At 41.6% G+C, this 27,530-nt stretch overlaps 2 protein-coding genes across 3 annotated transcripts in view; one reads left to right on the top strand and one right to left on the bottom strand.

The window, feature by feature from the left end:
• SMC2 (structural maintenance of chromosomes 2) overlaps positions 1-7,250 on the bottom strand; it is a 20,248-nt gene extending 12,998 nt beyond the window's left edge. The window contains exons 1-10 of the mRNA XM_014956428.1: positions 7,111-7,250; positions 6,306-6,547; positions 5,230-5,379; positions 4,692-4,814; positions 3,787-3,825; positions 3,491-3,601; positions 3,282-3,326; positions 2,512-2,745; positions 1,688-1,837; positions 531-764 (exon numbers count right to left, since the gene is read on the bottom strand). Coding sequence (XP_014811914.1) covers positions 531-764; positions 1,688-1,837; positions 2,512-2,745; positions 3,282-3,326; positions 3,491-3,601; positions 3,787-3,825; positions 4,692-4,814; positions 5,230-5,379; positions 6,306-6,473 — 1,254 coding nt within the window. The 5' untranslated portion in view covers positions 6,474-6,547; positions 7,111-7,250. The remainder of the gene's footprint in view (positions 1-530; positions 765-1,687; positions 1,838-2,511; positions 2,746-3,281; positions 3,327-3,490; positions 3,602-3,786; positions 3,826-4,691; positions 4,815-5,229; positions 5,380-6,305; positions 6,548-7,110) is intronic.
• On the top strand, positions 7,235-27,268 carry PTGR1 (prostaglandin reductase 1). Of its 2 annotated transcripts, XM_014956430.1 has the most exons (12): positions 7,235-7,374; positions 9,387-9,463; positions 17,219-17,321; positions 17,994-18,100; positions 19,211-19,256; positions 19,965-20,024; positions 21,283-21,450; positions 22,768-22,885; positions 23,170-23,325; positions 24,833-24,938; positions 25,930-26,048; positions 26,682-27,268. In XM_014956430.1, the coding sequence occupies exons 4-12, from the start codon at positions 17,995-17,997 to the stop codon at positions 26,790-26,792; spliced, it is 990 nt and encodes a 329-aa protein (XP_014811916.1). In that variant the 5' UTR covers positions 7,235-7,374; positions 9,387-9,463; positions 17,219-17,321; position 17,994; the 3' UTR covers positions 26,793-27,268. The 2 variants fall into 2 exon arrangements, with proteins under 2 accessions (XP_014811916.1, XP_014811915.1); XM_014956429.1 differs by lacking the exon at positions 9,387-9,463 and having other exon boundaries at positions 7,241-7,374.
• The last annotated feature ends 262 nt before the right edge of the window (positions 27,269-27,530 follow it).

A 27,530-nucleotide genomic window follows, 5' to 3' on the forward strand; every position in this document is an offset into this window, starting at 1 on the left:
AACCCTGCAGAGGTTTCTTATCTTAAGGCAAAAGAAGTGACATCTGTTTCAGTCACAGGAACAGCATAAAATTTAACTGAGGACAAAACAGTTTCTTCTGAACTCTCCATTCACAGTCTCAGGTATCTTTATTTTGATTCCATTACATTTACTGTAAAAATCTCTATAGTATGAATGCATATCGTGGACAGCAGTCTTTATTTCTTCCTATACAATATCGTCAGTCATTTGAATACCAAGTACTACTTTATGTTTCAAACATCAGTTACTATACTTCCTTACAGAAATGTTACAGCTTTTCCCTATTTGCCTATATCTATGCAAGGATATATATTTTTTTTTATTACCTGTTTTATCAAAAAGTCACTTTCAAGCATATGCTAGCTTGTAAAATAGATAGATCTAGATGTTCTTGTAGATATTCTGCAACTCTTTTCACTGATCTTTCAAGAGTGTCTCATTTGGCTTTCAGATAATTTTCAAAAGAAGCAGGAAGGCTGGTATGAGACAGGTAGAGCTTTTATTCTTACCTGTTTAGCCTCTGTGACTGCTTTGCTGATTTCACTTTTGCAGGCCATCATTTGCCCAGCAAGAGTAGCTGCTTCCCCATCGTCATTGCTGGACAAGCCAGCAGACACAGCATTAAAATGCTGTTGTGCTGCAGCTAAAGCACCTGCATCTTTTTCACTTGCTTCCTCTAAAGCCTGTAGTTCTGTCTCTATCTTCTTTACTTCTTTCTCCTTTGACACCAATGCTTTAGTATCCTTCAGCAAAACAAAGAACAAAAAGAGAAAAAGGAAGAGAGAACTTGAGTCCCACTAACTTTACATTCATATTGTTTAGATGAGGAGCTATGAGTAGTTTCATCAACTACATTTCTATGACCTATTGTCAGATTTTTTTATCTTACAATTTGTCTTTGAATGTTTTCAAATGTCTGCTTGCCCCATGAATGCAGTAAAGAGCTACAGAAAGGTGAAATACAGGAATAAATGACAACTGTCCAAGAACTAGGAGAAATCTCTCTTTCTTCCCAATATCTAAAAATCATAGAATGGTTTAGGTTGGAAGGGAGATCCAAGATCTCCTTAAGGACCATTGAGTTCCAACCCCCCTGCCCAGGGCAGGGACACCTCCCACCAGACCAGGTTGCTCAAAGCCCCATCCAGCCTGGCCTTGAACACCTCCAGGGATGGGGCATCCACAACTTCTCTGGGCAGAACCTGTTCCAGTGTCTCACCACCCACATATTGAAGAATTTCTTCCTGATATCTAATCTAAATCTACCCTTCTTCCAGGACAGACTATTCTTCAGTGCTCCTTTGCACGAAAATAAAAAATCAACTGTCAGAAATATGCAATGTAGAAATTTCTCTGATTTTAAGAATACCACATGTCCAGAGAATGTAACAATTTTAAATCTATAAGGATCTCTCCTGAGCTTAACAGAAGGTTTGCAAACCTGAAGAGTAGCACTTTGTATAGGCATCATATTTGTTTCTAATGGGAATCTACTACCTGTGCTACACAAATCAAACAATGCCCTTACCATTTGTTTGAGCTTTCCTGATGTAATTCTTGCCAATCATAGGATTTTTCTTAGAATAAATAAGAAAAAAAAAAACAGCTGTCCCCCTCAAACTGAATTAATTTAGTGTTTGAAGAAAATTACATACAAAGGTCTTACCTCCTGCATACTTTTTACCAGTTCTTCATACTTTTTCTCTTCACTTTTTAAGTTTTGCTTCTTGAGATCAAGGGCACTTTGTGCTTTAGTATTAACTCTTTGAATTTCTGAAAGTGCATCTTCCAGTGAACGGAGCGTACCACCCACTTCCTATAATCAGTAATAAAATAAATTTAACTCTGTCTAAAAATCCGATACAGTATTTGTAGTATTTCATCTTCTGTTCACAGCTATATGCAGAAAAAAAGGCAAATATCTGATCAAGGAGGCAGTGAGACTCCAATGCAAATCAGTCAGAACATGTCCTCCCTCTGAAATCCAAAATACCTTGAAGCCACTATGGAAGCCCCACATCATGGGACACTGTTCCTGTACAAAAGCTGCAATAAGGCACAACCCTTCAGGTCATCCTGTGTGTACCCAAATTTACTGACCCCAAAACTGAGGTCAGTACTGATTTTTGTTGAACAGGAGTTTCAAAGAAAGTGTATTTCTTTTGAGATGTCAACAAAAGGGACCCCAAAAAATCTCTGGCAAAACTCACCACTTAAAGCACAGAGTAGAAACATGAAGGCAAACAGCTTCTATTCTTCAGTTACTATTCATTTACAGTGATTGGAAGTAAAACATTTCAGACAAATGAAAACTTTAAATGGGTGTCTTTTAGACAATGGTTAAGAATGATGATAAGCAGTCTATAACCTAAACAACCCACCAGAAGAAAATAAAAATTCAAGGGTCTATAACCTGTAAAAATAATTTCTCTCTCATATTAACTCTTTGTATTCAGATATTCAGACAAGCATAACTCTGTTCTCACTTACCTCATCCCTTTTCTTTTCCATCTCCACCATTTCTTTATTAAGTTCTTCTAACTTCTTTTCATTTGCAGCCATTGATTCCTGAAGCTTTGCTTCATTGGCCTGCATTTCCTCTAATACTTCAGCAGAGTTTGCCTTTGTCTTTTCAGCCATAAAAAACTGATAAGCTATACAGAGGCGGCTTAAATGTTCTATTGCTCGTACTACTTTTTGATATTCTAGATAGGATGATCGTTCCTGAAAAGACACCAATTTAAAAAACCACTCTAAAATTTGATGGAAAAATAATATTAAGTAGGAATGTTACAGAAATCTTCTAAGCACTTCTACTAACATTATTATTTGTAGATAAGAGAAAGGATTCTCCGTGTTAAGGAATATACTCAGTGTTGTACATTCAAGCCTGCTTAGGAAGATCTTAGATAAAACAATACTTGTACAATTGATTGTACAGCAGAAATATCACTTCCCATGTTTTTTTAAGAATTAAGATGTGTTTTTATCTTCTATTTTTATCTAGTTATCTTGTTTTCGTCCTTCTCCCTATATTCTCCTCTAGGATGTCCTGGAGTCCCAAATGACACATTTTCTGTATTTGGACAGAATATAAAATTTCTCTCTCTCTGAAAACATTCTACAAATGTTGAATATATTCTACATGTTGAAAATATTCTGCAAATGCTGCTGGTTTAGCCACCACATACTAGTTCAGGGTAGCTCAAAGTCTATTCGAGTACTTTGAGGGCCCTACCCCTCTTCTAACTTTTTCATACCTCTTTCAGTTTCTGTAAAGTTGGAGTGATCTCCTCACTTAAGACCTGAAACACAAAGCAGAACATTAGTATTAAAGATTTTTAAAACTCTTTTGTGTCTAAGCATGAATACCTAGTTCTGGGTGCATAAATGAAAGTCTAAAAGTTAAAAACGACACTAGTTATCTTTAACAAATACAAAAGAAAGTATACTTTCCAACATGTAGTACCGTTTGAATTGCTTTCAGTTTGGTTTCCTTCTTCTCTATGGTTTTCTGGACAGCTGCCTTCTTGCATTCATACATCCTAGTACCAGCTGCTTCTTCAACCATAGCTAAAAGCTAAAAAAATAAAAACCAATGCAACAAAATCTTGATGTTTCTTCTTATGTCAGATAGGTTCAACTCAAAACCGAGCTGAACAAACATCTCATTGCCCTCCGATACCATTTTCCCCTCCGATTGATTCTTGTTATTCAAAATAAATCAATAAAACTTCATACAAAAAACTGCTACAACTTTCTTACCTCTGCTGGCTTCATATTTAGAACTTTGGTAATTCGTCCCTGGTGACAGAAAGATAAAACAAGAATGGTGGTTGTGTACGACATAATAGCAAAAAACCAAAACAAACCCCCCCACTCATTTTCATACCTTACATTATAAACTCAAACATGGGGTTTGGCATGGCTGGTGTTTTTTTGGTTTGGTTGGGTTTTGTTTGTTTTGGGTTTTTTTTTGCTGCAAGGATACTCTAGTTTACTCAATTGTTTGATTCTTGAAAGTTCAAACAAGTCACTTCCTCATATTCTGTTATAGAGTCTTACTGAGCTGCTGATGTTGAATAAGCTCTTAATCATAAACTGGCTTTTTGGAGATTTAGTAACTAGGGCAAAATAGGTACAAAACTTCCTCCTTTCTCCCTGCAACTTGGCACAGTTCCATTTGAAACAGTAGATCCTGCTCTGTTCTATTATTCTTGCAAATATTTCAGGGATTTGTTTAGTCCCTGTGTTGATGTTTATAAGAATCTTTTTAATTGGTCAGCTCCTAACTGTGACTTAAGAAAGCAGGTATATCAACTTCATTCAAAATATTGTCTATCATGGAACAGACATAATAGGAAATAAAATCTCTGACTTTTTAGAATTATAATAAAAGCAACACTTATCTGTTAAAGAGATAAAAAAATAAAATTGGAATATGTTTAAGAAAAAACTTTCTACATGAAGTCTTGTGCTACAAGACACACGATATGGGGTCAACCTATGCTGTACTGGAACTCTTAACTACTTAACAAACATTTGATTTTTACTTGTTAAGAAGTTGCTTTTCTCTGGTTAGGAAATTGTGTTCTTCCACGATCCATCCTTGCACTTAAATTTAGTGCAATTTCTATTCTTTTTGAATTTTATAAGGATGAACACAATACCTGCATAATGAGGAAGTGAGGGTTATTGACATTGAGTCCAACAGAACAGAAGAGATCCTGCACACGACTGTTGGAAGCATTCACACCATTGATAAGGTACTTATTTCTACCTCCAATGACAACCTGGAGAAGGAAAAGAAATGGAAGAAACTTTAAGTGATTTAAAAATGACTTGACATTATGAGAATATACATTTTAATGAAGAATAAAAACTCTGAGCAAATCCCATATATTATATCTTTGCATACTATACAGAACATCAAAACAGATCTTGTAGGACTGAAGACACATTTAAACTATTTAAGTAAAACATAAGAAGGATCAGTCATCGGGGGTGATATTGATAAGAAAATTTCCAAACTCCACAAGTTTTTACTTCTACAATTTGTGTTACTAACTACACTGTAGAAGCATTGCCTCAGTTCCAAAAACTCAGAGACTTTAAAAATTACTTCTTTTTTTTTCTTCAAAACTCACCCTGTTGAGCATTGTGAAAATGTATATAGATTACTGAGCAATACAAATATTAAAGACTCACCTGCCTAGTGACGGTAATCTCATCATTAGCTTCAAATCCCAGTGGACTTAATTTCTTGTCAGTATTATCAAAGGTAATAGACACAGTTGCTTTAGTAATTCCAGCTTGCCCATTTTTATAAACTAGGTCTTGCAAGTTGGAAGCTCGCACCTAAATCCATGGAAAAGACAAATACATTTTTGAAAGAAATCCACTACACAGCTTCAGTGGACTGGTGTAGGTCTTGGAGAAATCAATGAAAAAAATGCAGATCTAGCTGTAGATTTGAGTTCACATGAGAGACTGACATTTGGGAGCTACAAGGTGCTAGTCTTGTAAAACCACAGGCAAACCATGCCAGTCTATTTTTAGTTAGCCAGATAATTATTTCTGCATGAGATTCCTAACAAAAACTGAATAGATGTTTAAAAAAAAAAGCCAGATGATTAGTTCAGTCACTAGTACATTTACTTAAAGAACATTTATTTTTTTATTCCTAATGCAGTTCTGAATAAATGGGTAATAAATAATAATACATAATAAATAAGGGGAATAAATGAATACAAAAAAAGTGTTGCTTCGATTTGTCTACAATTATGAGGGTAGGGAATAGAAAAGTAACACCTGAAGACAGAGATTCGAAGTGATCTGAGAGCACACAATTTTATAAGAGTTAAGCAGATATATTGTATTTTAAATGGCAGACATTGCATGAAAATCACCTTGTTTTTTTCTGATGAACCAGTTGGCCAAATTTTAATACCCAATCCAGAAGTGAAAACATTTATTACAAATAAACAGGTTAGTGCCTTTAGCTGCAAAAGTTCTTCAGCTTGAGGCTGCTACCCTTTAAGTGGGTATTCTTAGTATAATATTCTAAGCTGCATACTTTGAGCGACTGTAGTATAATGATGACATTGTAATTCAATCTTAAGAAAGAGCAAGAGTGACACAGATTCAGTTATATGTAATGAATGTGGGGGATTTTTCATATATAGAAGCACCACTTTAGGTCCTCCATCAGATTACTCACGAGAGTAATATGAAATGTTGCTGACAGAAGAACGACCTTTCTTATATGCAATCTCTCTCTTTACCTGTGTCAAGTTGGTGATCCCCAACAGGAAACAGATTGAGTCCAAGATATTGGATTTGCCACTACCATTCAAGCCAGTAATGGCATTAAATAACGGATCAAAGCCATTGATTTCCGTCCTCTGAGCATAGGACTTAAATCCTTCAAGAACAATTGATTTGATGTACATCTTCTCTGTGTCCCTAAGGGACTGGGAAAAGTATTCCTCCCAAGAGTATGAAAGAAGGTGCCTGGATTATAATCCTACGGATTTCAAAGAGAAAAGAAAAAAAAAAAAAAAGGCAAATGAATCATAGTGCATGCCGAACAAACAGCTAAATGTGTGAGAAAATTAAAAGAACACATGCCTTTTACAACAAAAAGATTATAAACGGAAAATTCCGAGTGGACCCCAGGTCCAGGAAGCATCACAACAATAACCTGCATTTCAATATTTTTAAGCAACGTGACTTTACTCAACGTTCATCACGACCCTGGTTTCTCACAAAAGCCAGGCGTGACTCCACCAGCCGAGGAAGGAAAGGCCCGGACCTTTCAGACCCCGGCAGAAGGGGACCCTCCCTTTCCAGCCCGCAGGGCTGCCACCTGCTCGGCCCCACCGCACCGGAGGGCTGCGGCCCAGGGGAACGCCAGCCTCGGCTCTGAGGCGCGATGAACACCGGCAGCCCCATCCCTGCCCCTGCCGCCGCCATGGCACCCCCTCACATCATCTCGCCGCCGGCGCCGCGGCTCCCCACAGCCCCGCCGGTTCCCCCTGACAAGCCAGCCCTCGCTGCCGGCTACGGAGTCAGCCGGGCTCCGCTCACCGGTCGCTGGCGGCCCTGTCCCTGAGCCGCGGTGCCGCACCGCCGGCCCCGCTCTCCGGTCGGCCGCAACGATTGAATTTTGGCGCCGAGCGTCAGCGGCCGTTAGAGGAGGCGCCTAATGGCGGCTGCCCTGGAGCTGCCTGCTTCCGGCGGCCCACCTCCTGGACAAGAGGGAACAGCTCCGCTCCGCATTACTTCTCGGAGGAGGGGCGAGCACGGCCGTAACACAGCTCCTCGGCCTGAGGGAACGGCAGGCACCTTCAGGTCAGGCGAGCGCGGCGGGCGGGCGGGCGAGCGAGCGAGCGGGGACAGAGAAGGTCCCCGCCGGCCCTGACAGGCGGAGAGGGGCGGAGCGGGACGGGACGGGAGGAAAATGGCGGGTCGGGTTCCCGTGAGCGAAGGCAGCTATCGCTATATGACTGCAGTCCTGAGAGAGGAGGAGATGGCGGGTCTTGCTCCCCTGAGGAGCTGTAGCGATGGGGCCGCTGCCTCAGAGAGAGGAGGAAATGGCGGGTCTTGCTCCCCTGAGGAGCTGCAGCTGTGGGACCGCGGCCTCAGAGAGAGGAGGAAATGGCGGGTCTTGCTCCCGTGAGGGAAGGGAGCTGCAGCTGTGGGACTGCGGTCCCTTGAGAGAGGAGAGACCGGGGGTGGGTGAGAAGGTGTTTGAGTATTAGCGTGGGGTTATGTGGTGGGTCTGAGGAGCTCGGGTGTTAACTCCAGGGTACGGCGGAAAGTGCCTTTTTATCGCCTATAAATTACATTAAAATTTAGAAAGTGTAGTTCTGTACTTCAGTTCCCACACCCCTTTCCCCCCCTTTCTCTCTGACTCCGTAAAAACCCCAAACCCAAAACTCTGCCTGGTCAGCTATCTTGCTGCAATTTAGAGGTGTTTCCATTTAAGCGGAATAAAGAGAACCTACTCAAAATTTGCAAGTGCTTGTCACCGGAAAAACAGTAGTTGCCCAGTGCTGCTGGGAAAGCAAAGTCAGCTGAATGCGTTTACTCTTTCCTGAAACTACTGTAGTTGCACTGTAAAAATAGACCAGTATTTTGCAAGAGGGCCCCTTTGTTGTACTGTACTGTCAGCTGGGCTTTAGTGTCCACTGAGATTGGGGAGCTGCTGTAAAACTGATGGTGTTGATTTACATAGTTTATAGTCTGGGTTTATTTTAATCAATAGAAATAATTAAGACTGCAGTTCTATATTACAGGAAAAAAATTTGTGTGTGCCTGCTTGCTTCCAGAATTACACTGGATGCAGCTTGATTTGCTTTAAGACATTACTGTTACTGCTGGATGTACTCTAGTTACATGGTTACACCACCATGTAACTACGCAGCCATGATTAAATGCCACTTTTTACTTGCCAAATTGAAAATCCTTCAAAATTACTTTTGAATCATTTTTGATTGGCAAAAAGTCTGCAGCCTGTGGCAAAGGTGCTTGCATGTTTCTTGTTTGAAGGCCAGTTCCTGATTAGTTTTCTGTGTGAGTTTTTTGATGTGAGAGACTTTCCACTAGGAAGATAGCTATGTATGTTTTTATTTGCATGTGACATGAGAGAGAGAGTTAATTTCACCCTTTAAGTGTTTATGTAATAGCTTTGACCTCATTACCCCTAAAAGTTGGGTGCTTCACTTGGTATAATGGTAGAATGTGCTATTTAAATTATGGTGTTCAATTTTCAGGAATTTTAAAAAATGTTGAAACTACCTAACATGGAGTTAGCATGTTGCAATGAATATAGCATGTGATTTAAAGAAGAAGTATTTTTAGCAGCTGCTTACCTAGGAGAATTTGTGCTAGTGTGATACTGTAATGTGCATTACAGATGTGTAGCAGATGCCTTTCTAGCTCTGAAGTCACAAGTAAGTACTCTACAAAGGTAAACATATAGTATAGCCTCACTGGTTCATGAAATAAGTATTTTAAGAGTTGAGAAATGGATTGATTTTAGTAAGTATGTAATGATACACCACAAAATTAATGAAGACAATTCAGAAAGAGGTGGATTTTTTGGAACTCATTAGTGTGCTCACTAGAATCTCTGAGGACTGAAAGCATGGTCACAGCAGAGACATAAAAGACAGTGTTCTGTTTCGGTAAAGGAACACCTGTTTCTTTTTATTTCATGGGATGAATTCAATAGTAAGCATTTTGGGTAGACAAATCTTGTAGGGGCTGTGTTTTGGGGTTTGGTGGTTTTTTTGCAAATCATGCTATAGTGCTGTTGATTCTTTGTTCAGATGAGATAGTTGTTCTTTTTTTCTTCTCAGGTTTCAGTTCTGGTGAAAGAAATTAAGAGTGTGTACATCCTGAATAAACCTTCCATGAGAGTTTTCTGGTGCTTCAGGTATTTTGAAGAGTGTGCTGCAGAAACCTGGGCCAAATAATAAGTAAAACCAACAATCATAAATAAATATGAAATTATAACTTTGCTTGCTCCTAATATTGATTTAATTCTTAAGGTGTTCATGTCACGGTTCATATAAGCACTAGTTGTTGTACCAAGAGCTTAATACAAATTAAGAGCGCTAGTTGCCAGTATATAGTCACAGAAGGATGTGGGTTGGTAGGGATTTCGGGAGGTGACATAGTCTGTACACATGGGCAAAGCCAGACCAGACTGATCAGATTGCTCACAGGCATGTGAAGTTGTAGGAATTTTAAAGATGCAGGTTCCACAGTCTCCTCAGGGAACCTGTTCCAGTGTCTGACCCCATAATGGTTTGGGGAGGAGAAATCCCCAAACTTTCCATGTATTATTGGAAAATAACTGTCTTGCAAATAACATTCATCACCTCTTACCCTGTTGCTGTGCACTGACCTCAGATGAGCTGGTTTCCATTTTCTTGATACTGTTTTACTAAGCAGCTGTAGTTTTTGTTTCTGACTGAACAAAGCCATTTCTCTCAAGTATTTTTACTGTTTGTTACAGTTTTCTAGTCTCTTCATCAATCTGGTATCCCTACCTGGGACTCACTGAAGTATCTCAGTGGTGTTCTGGATGTAGCTGGGTCCAAGTTCAAGGTGGTGGGGATGGACTGTGTCCTTCCAGGTCATGAATGTTCAGGTCTTTTATAAATTAATAAAATTACTCATTTGTGCACCAGTTTATCTCACCAGTTTGGCTGTAAGGATACTGCACGAGGTTGCGTCAGTGACCTGTTTATATCTGATTCTTTGCTGTGTTTATGCAGCTTTATTTGCCTATGTGTTCTTCATGGAAAGAGCTGTTCTTCTGTCAGTCTAAAGCTGGTACAGATTTCGTTTCCCCGGTTAATAGCACCTAAGATCCACTAGTGTAGGTTATAGCTCAGTTTCCTGCAGAATTTGGGACCACAGGTGAACTGGCAAATCCCATCAGTTGTTCAGATTTGACCAGCACATTGAAATTCACTAATCTGACAGTTTGGGAAGGGAAGCAAGAACAAAGGTAAACACCAGACCAAATATTAAGCAGGTGATTGAGAAATTCTGACCTTCCTTCTGTCAGATAACTGAGACTAAAGTACATTTCTAATCTATGCAAGTTGAATACTCCCTAGATGTTGTTTCTTCTGTGGTGTGATACTGCAGTCTCCTTGTGGGGTAGGAGGTTTGTATCTGCTGGAGTCTGTATCCCTCATGAGCTGATATTCCCATTAAGGTTTACAGCCCTTGAAAAGAAGGGTCCTGGGGCAGAAAGTGAGACCCTGTGTTCACTGGCTGTGGAATATATTGGTACAGTGCTGTGCTGAGCTGATGTGCGCTGCGGGAGCGGGGAGGTCCTCATGGCCCTTTTGCCAGCTGCTGTCTGCTGTCTAAAGCAGCGATGTAGCAGGTGCTGATCACTGCTGTGTGCTTCCACCCTTCTGCTGCAGTTCCTTAGGCTATCATTGTCTTCCCTCTTCTTTTTTTTTTTTTTTTTCCCCTCTATCTTTTAATCCACTTGACACCTCTGTAGGTGCTGTTCACTGGTGGGTATCTTTCTTAAAATTTAGGTCCTTACCCCTTCTGCTGCAGTTCCTTAGGCTATCATTGTCTTCCCTCTTTTTTTTTTTTTTTTTTTCCCCTGTATCTTTTAATTTATCCCTCTCAGACTCCTTACTGATGTATTGGAGTGTTAACAGATAACAGGTGTATCTCGGATATGCGAGGTGGGCTGAAGCATCAAGTTTCCTTGAGGGAGAAGCTGGCTGTGTGTGTGTTACGATGTTACGAGCAGGAACTCATTCAAGAATCAATCTACCCTTGTAATACTGCAAAAATTCAGGAGAGGGCCTCAGAAGGGTTGCTGGTGCTTGGAAGTATGTTTGTAACTTCCCTTCTGAGCACACAAGGCTGTCATACTACACTACACTGCAAGAGACAGGGTTGCTTAACCTTTGTAGAAGTCAGTAATGAGAAATGAGGGAAGGAGCAACCAACAGACAGGTTTAGTTTAAGATTGTTGCCTGAGATTTCTTACCTTTTTCCCCTGAAACAGTATTACTTGCTTGGTGTAGTCAAAAGTTTAGGATGTAATTTAAATTGAGTTTTCTGGAAATATAAGCTTAATGGAGCTTTTAGTTCTCTTTGGCAGCTGTGAAGTCAGGCAAATGAAACATTTCTTCCTCTAGTGCAGTTACAGGCGTCTCCCTGCAAATATAAGCTGCGAAACTGCGCTGCAACATGTCTCAACAACCTTGATGAAATTTTGCCTTTACTGATGTTGCAGCATGTGCTTGGGACTGTATCTGCTTGGGACATTTAAGCAAAGGAAAACGTAGAAAGTGCTTGAAAGAAGTTTAAGAGCACCCTGCAGTGACCAGGGAATCAGAGCTGGCTCTTCGAGAAGCTTTGACTTGGTTTGTCAGCCCAGGTTATCTGCAGTGTCTTCCTTCCCATCCATGGGCTTCTTGCTTATTCTTTCTTATCAGTTGTACTTCTTAAGATTCTCATTTTATGTGCAATTTCTGAGAGCTGAAGGGCAGCTGACGTGTTTCAGTACAGGTCTTGGCTTCCCTTTTCCCCTCCCCGTGTGAGCTTGCTCTGTAGGAATGTTGAACCTCTGTTGGAATTGCAGCCTTGTAACAAAGTGCGGGAAGGCGCAGTCTTTATACCAAGTGATGACTACTCACCTCCAATCTTTGACCTCCTTCCAGGGCTGGACAGGATTGCATAAAGAAGTGAAGTTGCAGCTTCATTGTTTCAGAGTGCAGTGTCATGCTTGCTCAGATATTTGCAAGATAGCGTCTCCCAAGAGTAGTGTGGGAGTGGTTTGCCTTTACCTTGATTTTCACCATGGGAAAAAAATAATTTCTGAGAAAGCACTGTAATAGCTAAGCCAGAGAGGAGGAACAGGTAATTTTTCCAAAGACATGCAGGCACTTAGGATTTGAGGCCATATTAACTTCCAGGTAATTGGCAATCCTTTAGTGTATGGAGAATCCTGAGGTAGCCTCTGGATTATGGCTCCCTTGGCAGTCTCTATTGCCAAGAACTCCTTTTAAGTTTGTTTGTTTGTTTGTTTTTTAAAGTATTTAGAAAGTCCTTTTTGGTGGTGCCTCGCAGATTTCTTTGAAAGGCTGCAGGAGACTGCATAAATTGGGTCTGGAGGAAGGGACTAGATGAGATGATCTCCTGGCAGACTTTGCTGTTGTGGTGGATTTTTCCTCAGCACTGATCCACAAACTAATTATGTCTGAGAGATACATTTCACTCAGCTTTTAATCATACCCTTTTCTTCCAACGTAGCTGGGAGCATAGCTGTTCCTGCTTCAGAATGGAGATAAAAGAAAACTAGTACCACAGCCATATCTACAAATTAATTGTGACTGGCAGCAAGATGAAGTTATGTTAAGCTAGCCCCAGATTTGAACTGAACTTATTTGTAACTGACAGGCTTCTAAGATGATTTCGTCCTGAAGGTTAGATTTGGACAAGCATGGGTGAGAAAACCATACCACACAAGATACAAATGTTATTTGGGGTTACTGAAGGAAAGTAAATTTTGCTGTCTTGAGAGCTTCACTACTTTCCTACTTAATGTGAAGATTACCAGATTTTAGGTATCACCACCAGCTCCCCATCCTCCAGTCAAAATCTCTTGGTTTTTTAGTATTTGTCTGTCTTCTCTGATTCCTGATCACCTCCATTTGCTAGTATCTACTATGGGATCCCAGTTTTCACCTCTTCCTTCTTCTCTTCTCTCCCATTTTCCCCTGAATTGTGAATCTCTTTCCCTGCAGTGATTTGGGGGATTGAGCTGTGATAACCTGTGTGAACGTGCTTTGCTTGCAGCTCTGCTACAGTTTGCACCAGCTGCAGTGTCTGAACACAGACTGGATCTTTGCTTTCTTACCTATATTGTTAGTGCACAAAGTCAAGATTCCACAATCCGTTACTTCTTTCCTAAGTGTCTGATTTTATGGAAAAAGTTGATAGGGATTAATGTAAAAGCTTATTCTTTGATAACTTGATGGGCTAGGCAAGAGGACAAAGAGGGTTTGAAGGACCCCGTTTGAAGGACAGAGTAAGTGCTGTCTTGGACTTCAATTTCAGTTAAAGCTTTAATAGTTCTTTTATAAGGATATCAGGCAGAAGTGCATCACTTTATTTTTTTTCTTGGATTTACTAGAAATTAATTATTTTTAAAAGAGTCTTTTTATCACCATCATGAATTGACTTTCCTCGAGTTTTTATCATAGCTGCAAAGGCAGTAATGATTCTAATGGTCTATGAAATACTTTATACAGAAAACACACAAAATAGATGTATTATTCAGATGCCATGACACTGACAACAAAGTAGTTTTACAGTGTGATGGTTACTGGTCTTGGAGCCGAGATGGTGGTGTCGGTGACAAACACATAACCACTGGAAGGTAGTTATATGCGGTGCTTTATTTCACGGGCCCGGGAACCAGGGGTAGTCACCCAAATCTGGTTCGCCGATGACCGTGTCAACTTACAATTTATACCCTCACGATTATACAATTTCATACATATTCAATAGTCACCCCATCACCTCTTATTACATATTCATTAGGGATTGCTTCATAGATTGCGTCATTCTGGCGACATTCCAGTCCCTTCTGGTGGTCTTCGGTGGTCGTTTCTGATGAAGTAAGACGTCTTCCTCGCTGTGTACTTTTTACCTTTCGTCCTTCTGGTAGGTTTCCAGGCCCGTTTTAGATGCCTATCTCCTCCCTATTCTTCTTGACTTTTCAGGCGTCCTCGGTGTGCCGCTTCAGTAGCTTTAAACTATACCCCTCTCCCATTATTATAGAATGCAGTACCAGATCACAAATATACAAAGATTTTACACCAAGTTCAGAACACCTCGTATTTTCCAACAGTGGCAATCACACACTTAGTCCAGTAATGCTTTTATTGGACCCCACAAATGTTGCATCGCTGCTCTTTATGCTTTAGAGTTCTCTAATGTGCTTAAGCAACATAGTCCTTACCAGTTCTTATGATTTTATATCTAAACATACAAAATAATATTTATTTTTTTTTTAACCTGGAAAATTATTTGTGAATCCATTCATCAAGCATATGTCTTTTGCCTGTTTTCTGTTTGTTTGGGGCTTTTTGCTTTAGAGCCTACAGAAAACATCCCTAGCCTTGAAGTGGCTATAATAATGCAATTTCAGTAGAAGGTAAGAACTGGTCAGCAGATAATTTGTCCCATTCCTGAAGTTAGGCCTAAATGTAATAAAAGTGGTTCAGTGAAAATAATCTTCCAGTATTGTTTGTAGGAGAGATCATTGCTCTGCTGAAAAAAAGTGTGTACTGCAGTAAGTAAACATTTTTGTTTGGAATGTGGAGATTGATGTGAATGTGAGGTCTGGATATAGGAGCACCAGAAGGAACAGCAGAAGAGAGACAGAAATGGCCAATACTGATGGCACCTAGATTGGCACGTCACCAGGATTACAGCACATCTTTGTGCAGCTTCTTAGAGGATTAGATGGGGAAAACAAAGGACATCCTGGACCAAGAAAGGGCATGTTCCTGTACTCAGACTAAAGTGAAGAATCAAGCTGTTAAGAGATGGTGGTGGGAACGTAAACAGCAGGGCTGGAGCCTTGAGGCACAGAGGAAGGAGATAAAAAGCAGGGAGTCAGTATTGATGAGTCACAGAGGTGAGAAAGGATGGGAAACAAAGCAGTTCCAAAACACTGTTGTCTCCCCCGGGCTACAAATGGCACACCAGCACATGGCTGCCATCCTTTGTCCCTGTCATTCCTGGCTGGAGCACTTGGGTCCCTGTGTCTGAACACAGGACACACTGCTGGGACAAACACATCTGTGTGTTGTGGGTATTAGCGAGGGAGCGAGGTCAGTTTTGTGTTACCCCAAAATCACCTTTTGGACCTACAAGCCCCTTTGCTGAGTTTGCACTCCTGTTGCTGCAGTGTTGCAATGTACTAAAATAATATAATTGATACTAAAGCAACAGCAGCAGTGGATGGAAATGCCAGAGGAGCTGCCAGGGGAGTGCCACCTGCTGATTTTTTTTTTTTAAAGAAAAAAATGTTTGAAGGTCAGATAACAATTGCTGCAGATAAATTTTCTGTCACCTTTGTTCTTGTGACTGTATGTGGTATGTGAGGAATGGTGGTTTTGGCTGCTCACTTAGTGAATGCAGGATACTTTGAGAGAAAGCTTGATGATACTTCTTTCATTTTGTGAAAGACCTACGTGTCCTGGTAGGACTTGACCAGGCTGTTCCAGTGCCTCACCACCCTCATAGTGAAAACTTTCTTCCTAACATCTAATCAAAATCTTCCCTCTTCCAGTTTGAAGCCATTATCCCTCATCCTATCACTCCATGCCCTTGTAAAAAGTCCCTCTCCAGCTTTCTTGTAAGCACCCTTCAGGTACTGGAAAACTGCTATAAGGTCTCCCTGGAGCCTTCTCTTCTTCAGGCTGAACAAACCCAGCTTTCAGCCTGTCGTCTTAGGAGAGGTGCTCCAGCCCTCTGATCATCTTTGTGGCCCTCCTCCAGACCCGTTCCAACAACACGTCTATTTCCTTCTTCTGTTGGGGCTCCAGAGCTGGATACAGGACACCAGGTGGGATGTCACCGGAGCAGAGTAGAGGGGCAGAATCACTTCCCTCACTCTGCTGGCCACACAGTCTTTTGATGCAGCCCAGGTCATCACAGAAAGTTGCAGAGTGCTGATGAGTTTCTGGGTCTGGTCGCTTTTGTTTTCATCTAAATAATGGAGAGGTTGCCCTGTTCTCCCTGGTCCTTGCTTGTGTGTCTTTAAAAAGTCTTGTTTATGTTCTCAGGTCTCTGTTTCGAATTAATACTTTTGTCTTCAGGTGTTTTGTAGTTGAACATGCCCCTACATATTGATCTCTTTACACTTTCCGCCCTTCGTATTCAGCTTGAGTATTTTCACAAGAAAAAATCAAATCTGAAGACAGATGGTCTCTGGACAAAGTTCTCTGCCGTGCCACATAACCTCATTGCAACACAGTTGAGGCAAAATGCCAAAGTTTGCTTCTGTTCCTTAAAGTGGCTCTGCAATGCACAGAGGTTCCAGCATGCAGAGGCAGAGCCACAGAAGCTCTGATCCTTTGGTGCTTGCAGTGGGAAGGGTGAAGGTGTCAGAGCACACACCTTGGTATGGGTGTCCTTTGAGAGCCTGCAGGCATTTCACCATGTAAATGTCATGATAGTGTTCCCTTGTGATAGTGGTGTATGTATGGATTATTCGCTGTGTTAAATGGTGGATTGAACAGTGAATTTTGTATTCATTTTTGGTTAGATATTTTTTCTTCAGTGGCAGAACTCTTAAGAGGGCAGGGCTGGTAAAATGTGACTTGAAGAAACTCCTGCTGCAGAGCTATCCCTGTAGCCTCAGTCTCCAGACTACAGTATTTTGTAGTTTATAGGACTGGGGGTTTTGTGTAGTTGGCTTGGCATATTGCAAGGCATTATTGTGCAACTGGCTGGGCGTTGAATTGGAGTGGTCTGTAAGGATGATCTCAAATCTTAGTAGGAGAAAGGTGACTCACGTTAGGTGTGCCCTGTGCCAGATTTACTGAGGGTTTACTCTCGCTCCTGAGGAAGTGGACTGAGGGCGGTACCTTCTCTGTTAATAAAAGCAGATGTCTTTGCATTTTAGGAGTGTGTGACTGAAGGAGTCCAGCCACCAAGTGAGGAGGGTGCCGAAGGTTATTGACTGGCCTTGTCAGCAGAAGACGTGGTTTTCTACTTGCCTGCTCTAAGTATAAACTTCTCTTTCTTTGCCCATGTTGATGCGCTTGCTTATAGGAATGAAAAGGGGGCTGTAAGGGTAAAACAAATGCAAGTTGGTTTTTTGTTTGTTTGTTTGTTTCCAGCTTATATAGAAAATGCTGGTGACAGTGTTCTCCCAGTTCCAAGCCCTGAGCTCTGCAACTGGAGAAGCATTTTCTTTCAGCATAGGGGGGTGTCATTGAAAGAGGTCTTTCTTACCTTTGTCTTTCTCACTTGCACTTTCCTTCAAGCTTGTAAAAGTTAGGTTTGGTACACACCCCATGTAATCAGAGCAAAAGAGTGAGTTAAATGTTTTATATTTTTCCTTCCAGAATTTTTTTTTCTCCTTAACTGGTAGATTTTCCCTCTTTGATTTCTTTAGGGTGGTAGCTATACATCTTGCTGGGGCTGACTTTCCACACCAAGGCTTGCTGCCAGGAGGTTGCAGGGGGCTTTGGGTTGCTTAGGCAATGAGGGGACTTTTGAGATGTTTTCTCGATCCTGCGATGTTGCCACAGGATGCAAGCAAAGGCTGTCTCGTGTGACGGCACTTTATCAAGTTACTGCCCTATTTGTAAAGTCTAAACTAGCCCCATAAGCAGCCCAGCACCATTGGTCATCTCTTTTACAGGCGCTCTTTGACTGTTCTGTTTGTTGTGCAGGATGGTGACTGCCAAGGTGTGGGTTCTGAAGAAACATTTTGAGGGATTCCCCAAAATGAGTGACTTTGACCTGAAAAACATAGAGCTGCCAAACATAAAGGATGGAGGTAAGTGGAGTGCCACCTGTTTTTGTTTTTTTTTTTGAGGTTGTCTGGTTGCAGACGAATGACTCTGCATCTAACTGTTTGTTTCTCTGACTTGGATTTTCAAAAATGCATTGGCTTAGGAGAGAAGTGTGATTGCTCAAGAAAATGTATGTTGATGGGTTTGGTGGGTTTTAAGACACGGTACATTCTTATCATACCCTTAGAAACAATGGCTGAGCTCTTCTAACTCCAGCACACAGCAGCTGTGGCATACCTTTCAGCCTCACACTGGTACTTCTATAGCATTCAGACACACAAATTTAATGCTTGTGGATATTTCAGACAATAAAGTAGTTTCTTCCTTCCCATTTTAACCCATACAGCAAGAAAAGGCATAACTTCATGAGTAACATGAAAGAGTAACACTTTCAAAGGAGATAGTCTTTCTTGTTCTGTTACATGGCCCTGATTATTCTTCCTGCTCACTGTAATGGGAAAATATTTAAATATGAATAAATTTCTAGCTTGTACTAGCTAGCATAGGCAATGAAAAGTATTATAAGGTGGAGATGAACAGCTAAAACTGCTGTGTGAATGAGAATTTAAATTAAAATTTGTTTAACTGTATATTTCACAAGAACTAGTGTCATTAGAGAGAGTAACATGGATTAGGCTACCTAGAAAAGACAGACTAATGCTTTCTGTTTAAGGCAGCAAAGTAGTGTTTGTACTTGAACTGTGCCAAGGTTTCTTACCACCCTCTGCTGGCTGAAGCATGGGAAGGCATTTTATATCTGGGTTGAAAGAATTTTGAAAGTATTTTGCCTCAGGAGTTTGGCCTCTTGAGCCTTCTATATAGAGAGGAGGCAGATAATGAAAAACGTGGCTGAAAAAAAGCTAGCCTGCTGAAGAGACAGTATAGAAACTGTCTTTTGTAACAGCACAGCGATAATCCAGACAAAGGTAATGAGTGTAGTAGTTGATTCTGGTAGATTTTCCCTAAAGGATGATGGGATATGGGGTTTTTGAGCTGTCAGGAATTCCTATAGCTTTTGTTGAAAGACTGAATTGTGGGAACTCTGCTTTGCTGCACTGCTAATGCCCAGGAATTTGCTTTGTCTTTTGTTGCAGAATTGCTGCTTGAATCAGTGTTTCTCAGTGTTGATCCTTACATGAGGTACAGCTTGTTTCTTTCTTTCAAATTGCTGGCTAAGATATCTCATATGAAATCCCACTTAAACCTCAGAAGAGTATGTACTGGAAGCATCCCCTGTTGCCACAGGGGCCTTTGTCAGCTTTTTATAAAATGTGTATAAATTACAAGACTCCCAATGTGGAGCTGTGTCAGATTGAGCCAGACACTAGGATAATGATGCTGCAGCCTGTGACTTTTCTCAGACTTGGCTGTTGTTCCTTGCCATGTCTCTTCCACTGGAATGCAATGGGCTCAAATGTGATTGCAGCCCCGTTGCAGTAGGTGTTTCACTTCTCTTAGCAATCTGTACTTACTCTAAGCAGGGAATTGCTCATATGGCCATGTTAATAGGTGGTAGTTCAAGTACAAGGGGACTGAGTACTTTGAAGGCAAGCCCTAGTGTCAGAGGTAGTTCTTTGGAGTCTCAGCCTTCTTGTAGAGGTGGACCATACTTGGAAGATTAATGCTATTGCGTCCCCAACACTCTAGCCTGGTATTTGGTCAAGATGCTCAAGTAGCTGGCTATGGACAACATCCAGTTATGTCATTACAGTGACAAGCTCTTTACAATCTGATCAGCATTACTGCTTATGCTCTCTTTATGCGTCAGACAGTAGCTACTACTTCATGGTGTAATTGGAACATCATTAAATTTGCTTACAGTAAGCCATCTCTCTGCCTATGTTACAGACCTTACAGTCGAAGGGACATGAAGGAAGGGGACATAATGATAGGCACACAGGTTGCCAGGTAAGATCTTTGGTTCTTGTTATCTATATACATGGCAGATCTTGAAGGAATGTATTGACATTAGAGACATCTGTGGCCTGCATTACGTATTCTTGACATGTGTGTACATACTTCTGCAACTGTATTCTTATTTATAACTGATTGGAACGTGGTTTTCCTCTAAGAACTTCTTTTGCCTTCTTGGAGAGCATTTAGCCCTCTGGTGTCTGCTCTGTGATCTATTTGTCATTTCTGTTTTCAAAGGAAGTTTTCACAAGCCGAAGCATGAAGAACTGGTCATTGTACTTGCCACAAGTGTCAACGTCATGTTTTAAAATCTGATGTGCTAGTAGTTGTATGCTGGAAACCATGCATGCTATGTACTCCAACTCAGAACACCTCAGTGTCACCTAAGATACAGGTCTTGATGTAGCCAAAGAGTTTTCTAACATTAAGTCCATCCTTTCCCAAGCTTGTGGTAATTTAGCTACAGAGATGTTTCCCTTTGTCAGCTTGCTCCTGCTGTGCTGCCTTCAAGTCGCTGCCCAGGAGCACCTGTGGCCTTTGACACTTGTGTTTCTCTGCAGGACCACTGAGGGCTGGGATAAATTAACAACCAAGTCTGCTGAACAGAAAGCAAACTGTTTTCAGCATTTCAAAGCTGCTTACCTACCCCTTCCCAACATAGTTTTCCTGTTGAGCTAAGAAAGTTGAATTTTCATTTGGCGTAGAGGTACCGCAAGGATGAACTTCTCCTTGTTATTAGATACTGCTTTCTGTCTGGTTTTGTTAGCCCAAGATGTTCCATCTTCAGGATCTTCAACCTTTAAATGAGGTGTAGGTTGTCTGAGAAGGGAACTGCTTGTTACAGCTTATCTGTCACTTCTTGCTTTTCCAGCCTTTAATCCCAGTGTCTTCTTTCCTGCCTTCTAACTCACAGAAGCCTAGTCTGAATTCAGACCAGACTGGTGCTAGTCAAACAAAAGTCAGCATCCGTGTGGAAACATTGGATTTGTTGTGGGCAGGGCTGAGTCTAGAACCATCTTGCCCCGTATCCCCCTGGTGCTGAGAGAGAGATTGTAGACATTTCAGGAAAGACATCAGAGGCCTACAGCATTAGCAAGTGTGGGCTAAATGTCCTGATGTGAAATATTTCTTTTCTTCTGCATCACAGGGCAACAGGAGTAAAGGAGGGAAGAGCCAGTAATGATTTGTTTCCGTCAGGGTAATATTTCTTTTTTTTTTTTTCCCCTCTTTTTCTTTTCCTTCTTTTAAACAGGATTGTAGAAAGCAAGAATCCTGCTTTCACAGTGGGCGCCTTTGTTGTGGGTAGAAGTGGCTGGAGAACTCATTTCATCTCTGATGGGAAAGACCTACAACTCCTTCCTTCTAATTGGCCGGAATCACTCCCCAAATCTCTGGCTCTTGGGACGGTTGGCATGCCAGGGTGAGTTTCAAGATCCAGAGGCAGTTATCTCCTGGATTTTGCTGTGCAGGATGTTTCCACCTATCTGTGTGACCTTTTTCTCTTGTCTTGTTCTACCATTATGTTGTCTGCTCTCCCTGGTAAAAAGCAGGGATGCCCTTACCCTGTAGAGGGCCTGAAGTTTGGCCCATCCTCTAGATTGGAGGAGATTTGTCTTGGAGATTATGGTGCCTCTCCTTGAGGAGTTGTAATAAGGTAGGAAGAGGATCCAGGAGGGGCTGGAAAGAATGTAGTTCAATTTGAATTTATCTCAGTGGAAAGACTCAAACTTCAGTGGCAGCTGGACTAGTCTGCTTTTGCCAATGGGCTCTTCTGCTATCATCACATTTCCAGAATTGTCTCCAAAACGAGCTGTCATACCATGCAGCAAAATAGAGGTCCTTTAAATTGCACTGCAGCAGACAGAGCTGCTGTGCCTCTGAGTCCATATTCACTACTGTAGTTTCTCAGTCATCTTCTCATATTTCTTCTCTCTTTCTCCATAGCTTGTATGGGAGATCAGGACTTGGTCAGTCCTGTTGACACAGAAGGCTTTCAAAATGAGCATAACATTGTGTGTGATGGAGAACTCAGATTTCATTTTGACATCAGGCAAGATGCATGTTTTTCCGGACAGCTGCTTGGCAGATTCAGTTCACCCTTTTAGTGTGGACCAAGTGGGAAGCTCCAAGCTTGAATTTAGAAGCTAGAAGAAAAGTTTTTTTGGGATTCTGGGCCAGTTGATCACATTACTTCAGAAAGCTCTCAGAGCCTGATGTTACTCAGTGTTTATGTGATCAGCAGAACATGCTTGAGCTAAACTTTGCTTCAGATTATTCATGCAGCAGCCATAGCTCTGCACAGTAGTCCTCAGGGGCCCATCAGTCAGCAAGGTTTTGCTGCCATTTTTCTGCCAGGCTTGATTAGTGATAAGTATCATTTATTCTTTGCCTCAATCTGGTAGGTACCAGCTGCCTACTGAACTCTGTCTAGCTTGGATTTCCTCTCTTTTCTGGCGTGTAACTGAGTTGTTGCCTTGCTGAGTTATCTCTCTGTTCTGTGCTGTGAAAACTTCTGCCACAGCATCCTGTTCCGCAGTAGTGTATCATCTGCATGTTTTCTAGAATGGCTGTAAAAAAGCCAAGTTAAGAAGTTTGGGTTAATTTTTGTATTTCATAAAGAACGATGAAAACTGAATCTAGTTCTAGTTGTGACAATATTTTGGATCAATGTGGTCAAGTCACATCTCTGTGTCTGGCCACTTTTATTCCTCTCTGAGCACTCTCTTTTTCTTCACAGCCTCACTGCCTATTTTGGCCTGCTGGAGGTCTGCAAGATGAAGCCAGGAGAGACGGTGCTGGTTAATGCTGCAGCTGGCGCAGTGGGCTCTGTGGTGGGGCAGCTTGCTAAGATTGGGGTGAGTGGCCTGAACTGCTCATACTTGCTCCTCAAAAGGCTCACCTGAGAGACAGGGCAACAAGGCCATGAATGATAGGAGGGCAGCATCCCTGAAGGCATGCCTACAGTAAGGTCTTGAGATGCTCCTGAAGATGCAGCAAAGCTAGTTGAATGTTCCCTAGAGCTCAAGAACTTGTACGGTGACGACAGCCTGACTTTAAGGGGGGGCCCTCCACCCAGCACTCTGAGTGTCTCCTGTCTTGTGAGGGGATGTTTAGAAATGTTTTTCTTCTTTCCTTGCAGGGTTGCAAAGTGGTTGGCTGTGCTGGCTCAGATGACAAGGTTGCCTATCTGAAAGAATTAGGCTTTGATGAAGCCTTTAATTACAAGACTGTTACATCTTTGGATGAAGCACTGCGTAAAGCCTCTCCTGATGGCTATGACTGTTTCTTTGACAATGTGAGTTCAGAGAGAGGGCCTTGTGCTGAACAGACTGTCATTTTCCTTAAACTGTAGCAGGAACTCAATATTGTATACATCTAATTGAAGACTACACCAGGAACTCAGTATTGAGCTCCCTAGGAGCTTATTGCTTTCCTGTTCCCTTCTCACGTTTATTTCTGCAGCTGATTTTGGGCAGTAACAGAAAGAACGAAGACCAAAGGGCAAAGCTAGATTATTGGCAGTGTTTGTAAATGGAGAGAGAGAAGCTTACCTTCACTCTCTGGAAAGTATGGCACATTTTGGGGATTGAGGGTCACAGCACATGAACAGGGGACAGCTCCAGTCCATTCCTGGCCCCACCTTGGACCACAGGCAGTTAGTTCTCTGCTGTTACTGTTACGGCCCTATGTTACACGGTCTAGGTGGCTACACCAGTATCTATAAACAAAACAGTTGCAAGGTCCACTTGTAAAATTGCTGGAGTGTCACGTAGAAGGTTTCTGACCTCTTCCAAGTACAGTTGGAGTTAATGGGGGCTGTGAACTGTTCTCAATAGGCTGTTTGAATGTGACCATCTTGTTTTGGTGGCTAAGAGAGTTTAACAGTATGGATGCAGTCAAACCGTATCAGGTCACTTTCAACAGACAACAAGCCCTGTTTTTTTTTAATTTCTTAGTGTAGCTAACCTATGTATTATACCTGATACAATACCTGTCACAGGAGCATTAGTTTTGATACTAGCCTAAAAATCCCTGGCTAATGATCTGCTTTAAGGGGCAGCCATCATCACCACTTCATCATGTCTTTCTCTCAGCAGTCTGATCCAGGAATGACAGTGCTGCTGTTCTGTGTGGATTGCAATGCACTCACCTTGTCCCAGCAGTCGATGTGAATGCCCCTGTGGCAGGAGCTCCTGTTTGCTTTGCCTCACCCTTACAATTTAATGTCCTGTGCTGCTAAGGTCTTAAATAGCTTCTGTGGTCACGTCCATTCCCTTCTCTCTCACTTCCAACTTCTGTGCAGAGCTCTCCCCAGCAGTAAATTTCCTCACAGCATTTCTGCATTAAGAGCTTCTGAGCACAGCACATCCTTATTTGAGAGAGGAGAATCATTAAGTAAAAACTTGACGTCACCGTGATGTGAAGAGGTAAAAGTACAGCCTGGCATGAGGGGAAAAGCAGAGGTGGTGCTTCTTAGTGTCCATAGACATGCTGCTTAGGAAGAGGGATCTAAGGGCAAGTCCTGTGCTGAACGCTTCCAAACCAAGCTTTGTGAAGCAGATTCAGAATTAAAAACAATTCCTTGCATTCATAACTAATTTTTAGAAGAGTGAGATTGAGATCTTATGGGTGTTGACTAGGTGTAAGGGTTTCTGCAGCCACCAAGTCTTTGGAGTAGTGGAACTCACTTTTCCACCCCTCAATTGAACGTATTGGTGCAACAATGCAAGGGGAGCAGGTTTTGGCAGTCAGTGCTAAACAGTGGATTCTTTCTGATGCTGCACATGCTCTGGTTCTTGTAGGTGGGTGGAGAATTTGCCAGTGTTGCTATCAACCAGATGAAGAAATATGGAAGGATTGCAGTCTGTGGAGCCATCTCTCAGTACAACGAATCTGTGCCTCAGAAAGGTGTGGACCAGCTTTCTTGTGTCTAAGTTTATTTCCTGTTTGGTGACAGCAGAGAGAAAGATGTAATGGGAGTCTCTTCAGATTTTATTGTTTGTTTCCATATGCCATTGGAGTGTGTGTATGTGTGTACATTTGGGTAACTAATGGCTGTGACCACACTCCTTGTGTGTAAGGGCACTCATCCCCCTTTGTGCACACTCATATCAGATGGAGAACATCAGCTGATTAGGAATGAAGGAGAGACTAAACTACTTAAAACAGGATTCCCCAGGGCTCTAAGCAGTAGAAGGCAGGTGTGGTGGCGTGATGCCATTTACACAGTATGTACTTTTAGGTGACTGAATGGATTTCCCTTGGGTTTTCGGATGAGGCAGCTTAGGGTTTATTTTTCCATAAGATTTCAGCTACTAGTGAAAAGTGGCTGAGATGAATATTCACTTTCAAGAGCATTCAGTTTTCCAAATTTGCCTTCTCGAAGAAATGAGACGTCTAAATTCTCTTTGACAACTGACTGGCTTTGGAGTCCCAGATCATTTTAAAAATGAGACAACCTTTTGAGTGTGGAGACACTATCACGGATTTTTATGATTCAGGGAACTGGTTTTTAATGTGTATAACTTTTTTGAGATCTAGCAAGAACATGAGAGCTTGGCAGGCTATTAAACAAGCTGTCAAAACAGTATTTCCAGGATTCATCTGAAGCCCCTTGGGTGAAACTCAGGCCATTTGACATTGAATGAAACTGTTTTCATAAGTGTTGGGTGTTTAGCCCAACAGGCTTACAGGTCAGGCCTTTGTTTCCCTGGGTGGCAGTTTTTCATGAGTCTTTGGTCTTTTGTCCCGGAAATTGTTTGGAAAAAAGTGCAGTTGCTTCTGGCTGGAACACAGCGATTCAGTGGTCTTTACTGGCTAAAAGCTCTCTTTACGCATTGGGTCTTATTTTAAATAAAACTGATAGTGCAGGTGCTTTGATGGTTCGTTTCTCTTGCAGGGCCTTACATTCAGGTTCCAATGATCTTCAAAGAGCTTCACATGGAAGGGTTTATTGTGTCCCGCTGGAGTAACCGCAGGGAGGAAGGTCTGAAGGCACTGCTAAAATGGGTCGTGGAGGTAAGGAAAGAAGGAGTTTACTGTAAGGTGTACTCGCACCATAGCTTTCCTCTTTGCAAGGGGTCTCTTGTCATAGCTGTTGAGGTGAGGTCCCAGCCTGAGACTTTTCTTCCACCTGACTTGATTTTTGAGCCTTTTGGGGACATAGTGAACATGCCTGATCCCTTCTGCTTTGTTGAGACCTGCAATGTGGACTTAGATATATTCCAGAGGATCTGGAATAGATCCAGATCCTAAGATGATCTAGCTTTTACAAACATGAGGATTTGTGATGGCTCAACTTTTGATCACTCAGATTTACAATTCCATACTTCCCTATGGGTGGAGACAGGCCTGGTTTTGGGGAAATAAACCCCTTCCTGTCCATTGTTTGAGGACCAAGTAGCACTAAACCTGTCCTGGTGTGTTTTTATAGGAGTGACTTTTGCTCCCTGTTATGACTCCAAACAGAAGGTCTTGCAACAAAAGCAGATCCTCACAACAGCTGATCTAGTTGTGCAAAGTTACCCTGGTGGTTTCAGATCAAACACACAAGCTGGAGAAAATTTGGTTGGCGTTTGCTCTTCTGAAGATGGTACAAACTAGGCAGCTGATGAATGAAAACTCAGCAATTTCCTTTCTTGCTTTTGACAGGGAAAAGTGAAGTACCATGAACAAGTCACTGAAGGATTTGACAACATGCCAATGGCTTTCATTGGAATGTTAAAGGGAGAAAATATTGGAAAAGCTGTTGTAAAAGTCTGAAGGTCACATATTCCTGGGAGACTGACACGGGCGAATGTGATTCTGTTAAATGGTTTAGGCTGATCGAAAGGCATGTTTCAGTCTTTTTGCTGGAGGTTTGGGGATGATAACTTCTGTTAATAATCAGGCTAATAAGTGTAAGTATATGCCAGTTGCTTTGCTGCTGAAGAACTCAAGAATTCCTTCCCAAAGCTACACAAAAAAAGCACCTTAAAACTGCTGAACTTCATAATAACTGTAACAGGTAACAGGTAATTTAATAGTACCTTGAACCTTCCTGCAAGTTGGATTGTAGAAGGAAAAAGTATTGCCAAAAGCTTTGTCAGCCGATGGCAAATCTGATGACTAATGTTTACTCATTGATTTGTCCCAGAACTTGGCAAGAAGGATTTTTTTTTAATCAATATCAAGAACAGGCTAACAACACCTGTGAGTTCCCAGCTTCCTCACTGGCTGCCTTTTTTTTTTTTTTTTTTTCTTGCATTCGGACAATAACGGCAGCCACTGCAGTGTGTAAGCATTTTAATGAGCTACATACTTCTGCTCGGCTGCTTTTTTTTTTTTTTTTTTACTTGCATCAGGAAACATAAGTCTCAGTTATTCTGAGATGATGGAAAGAAAAAAATAAATCTGTGGATACTTTGCTTGTGTTTATAGTTCTGTTTGTGGAATGCCTTCGTCGTCTTCCTTGTGGTTAACACAGAGTGGCTAAGTAACACAAGCACCTATTTATCCCAG

Source organism: Calidris pugnax, unplaced genomic scaffold (genome assembly GCF_001431845.1).
Source record: "Calidris pugnax isolate Ruff unplaced genomic scaffold, ASM143184v1 scaffold262, whole genome shotgun sequence".
NCBI classification, from domain to species: Eukaryota; Metazoa; Chordata; class Aves; order Charadriiformes; family Scolopacidae; genus Calidris; species Calidris pugnax.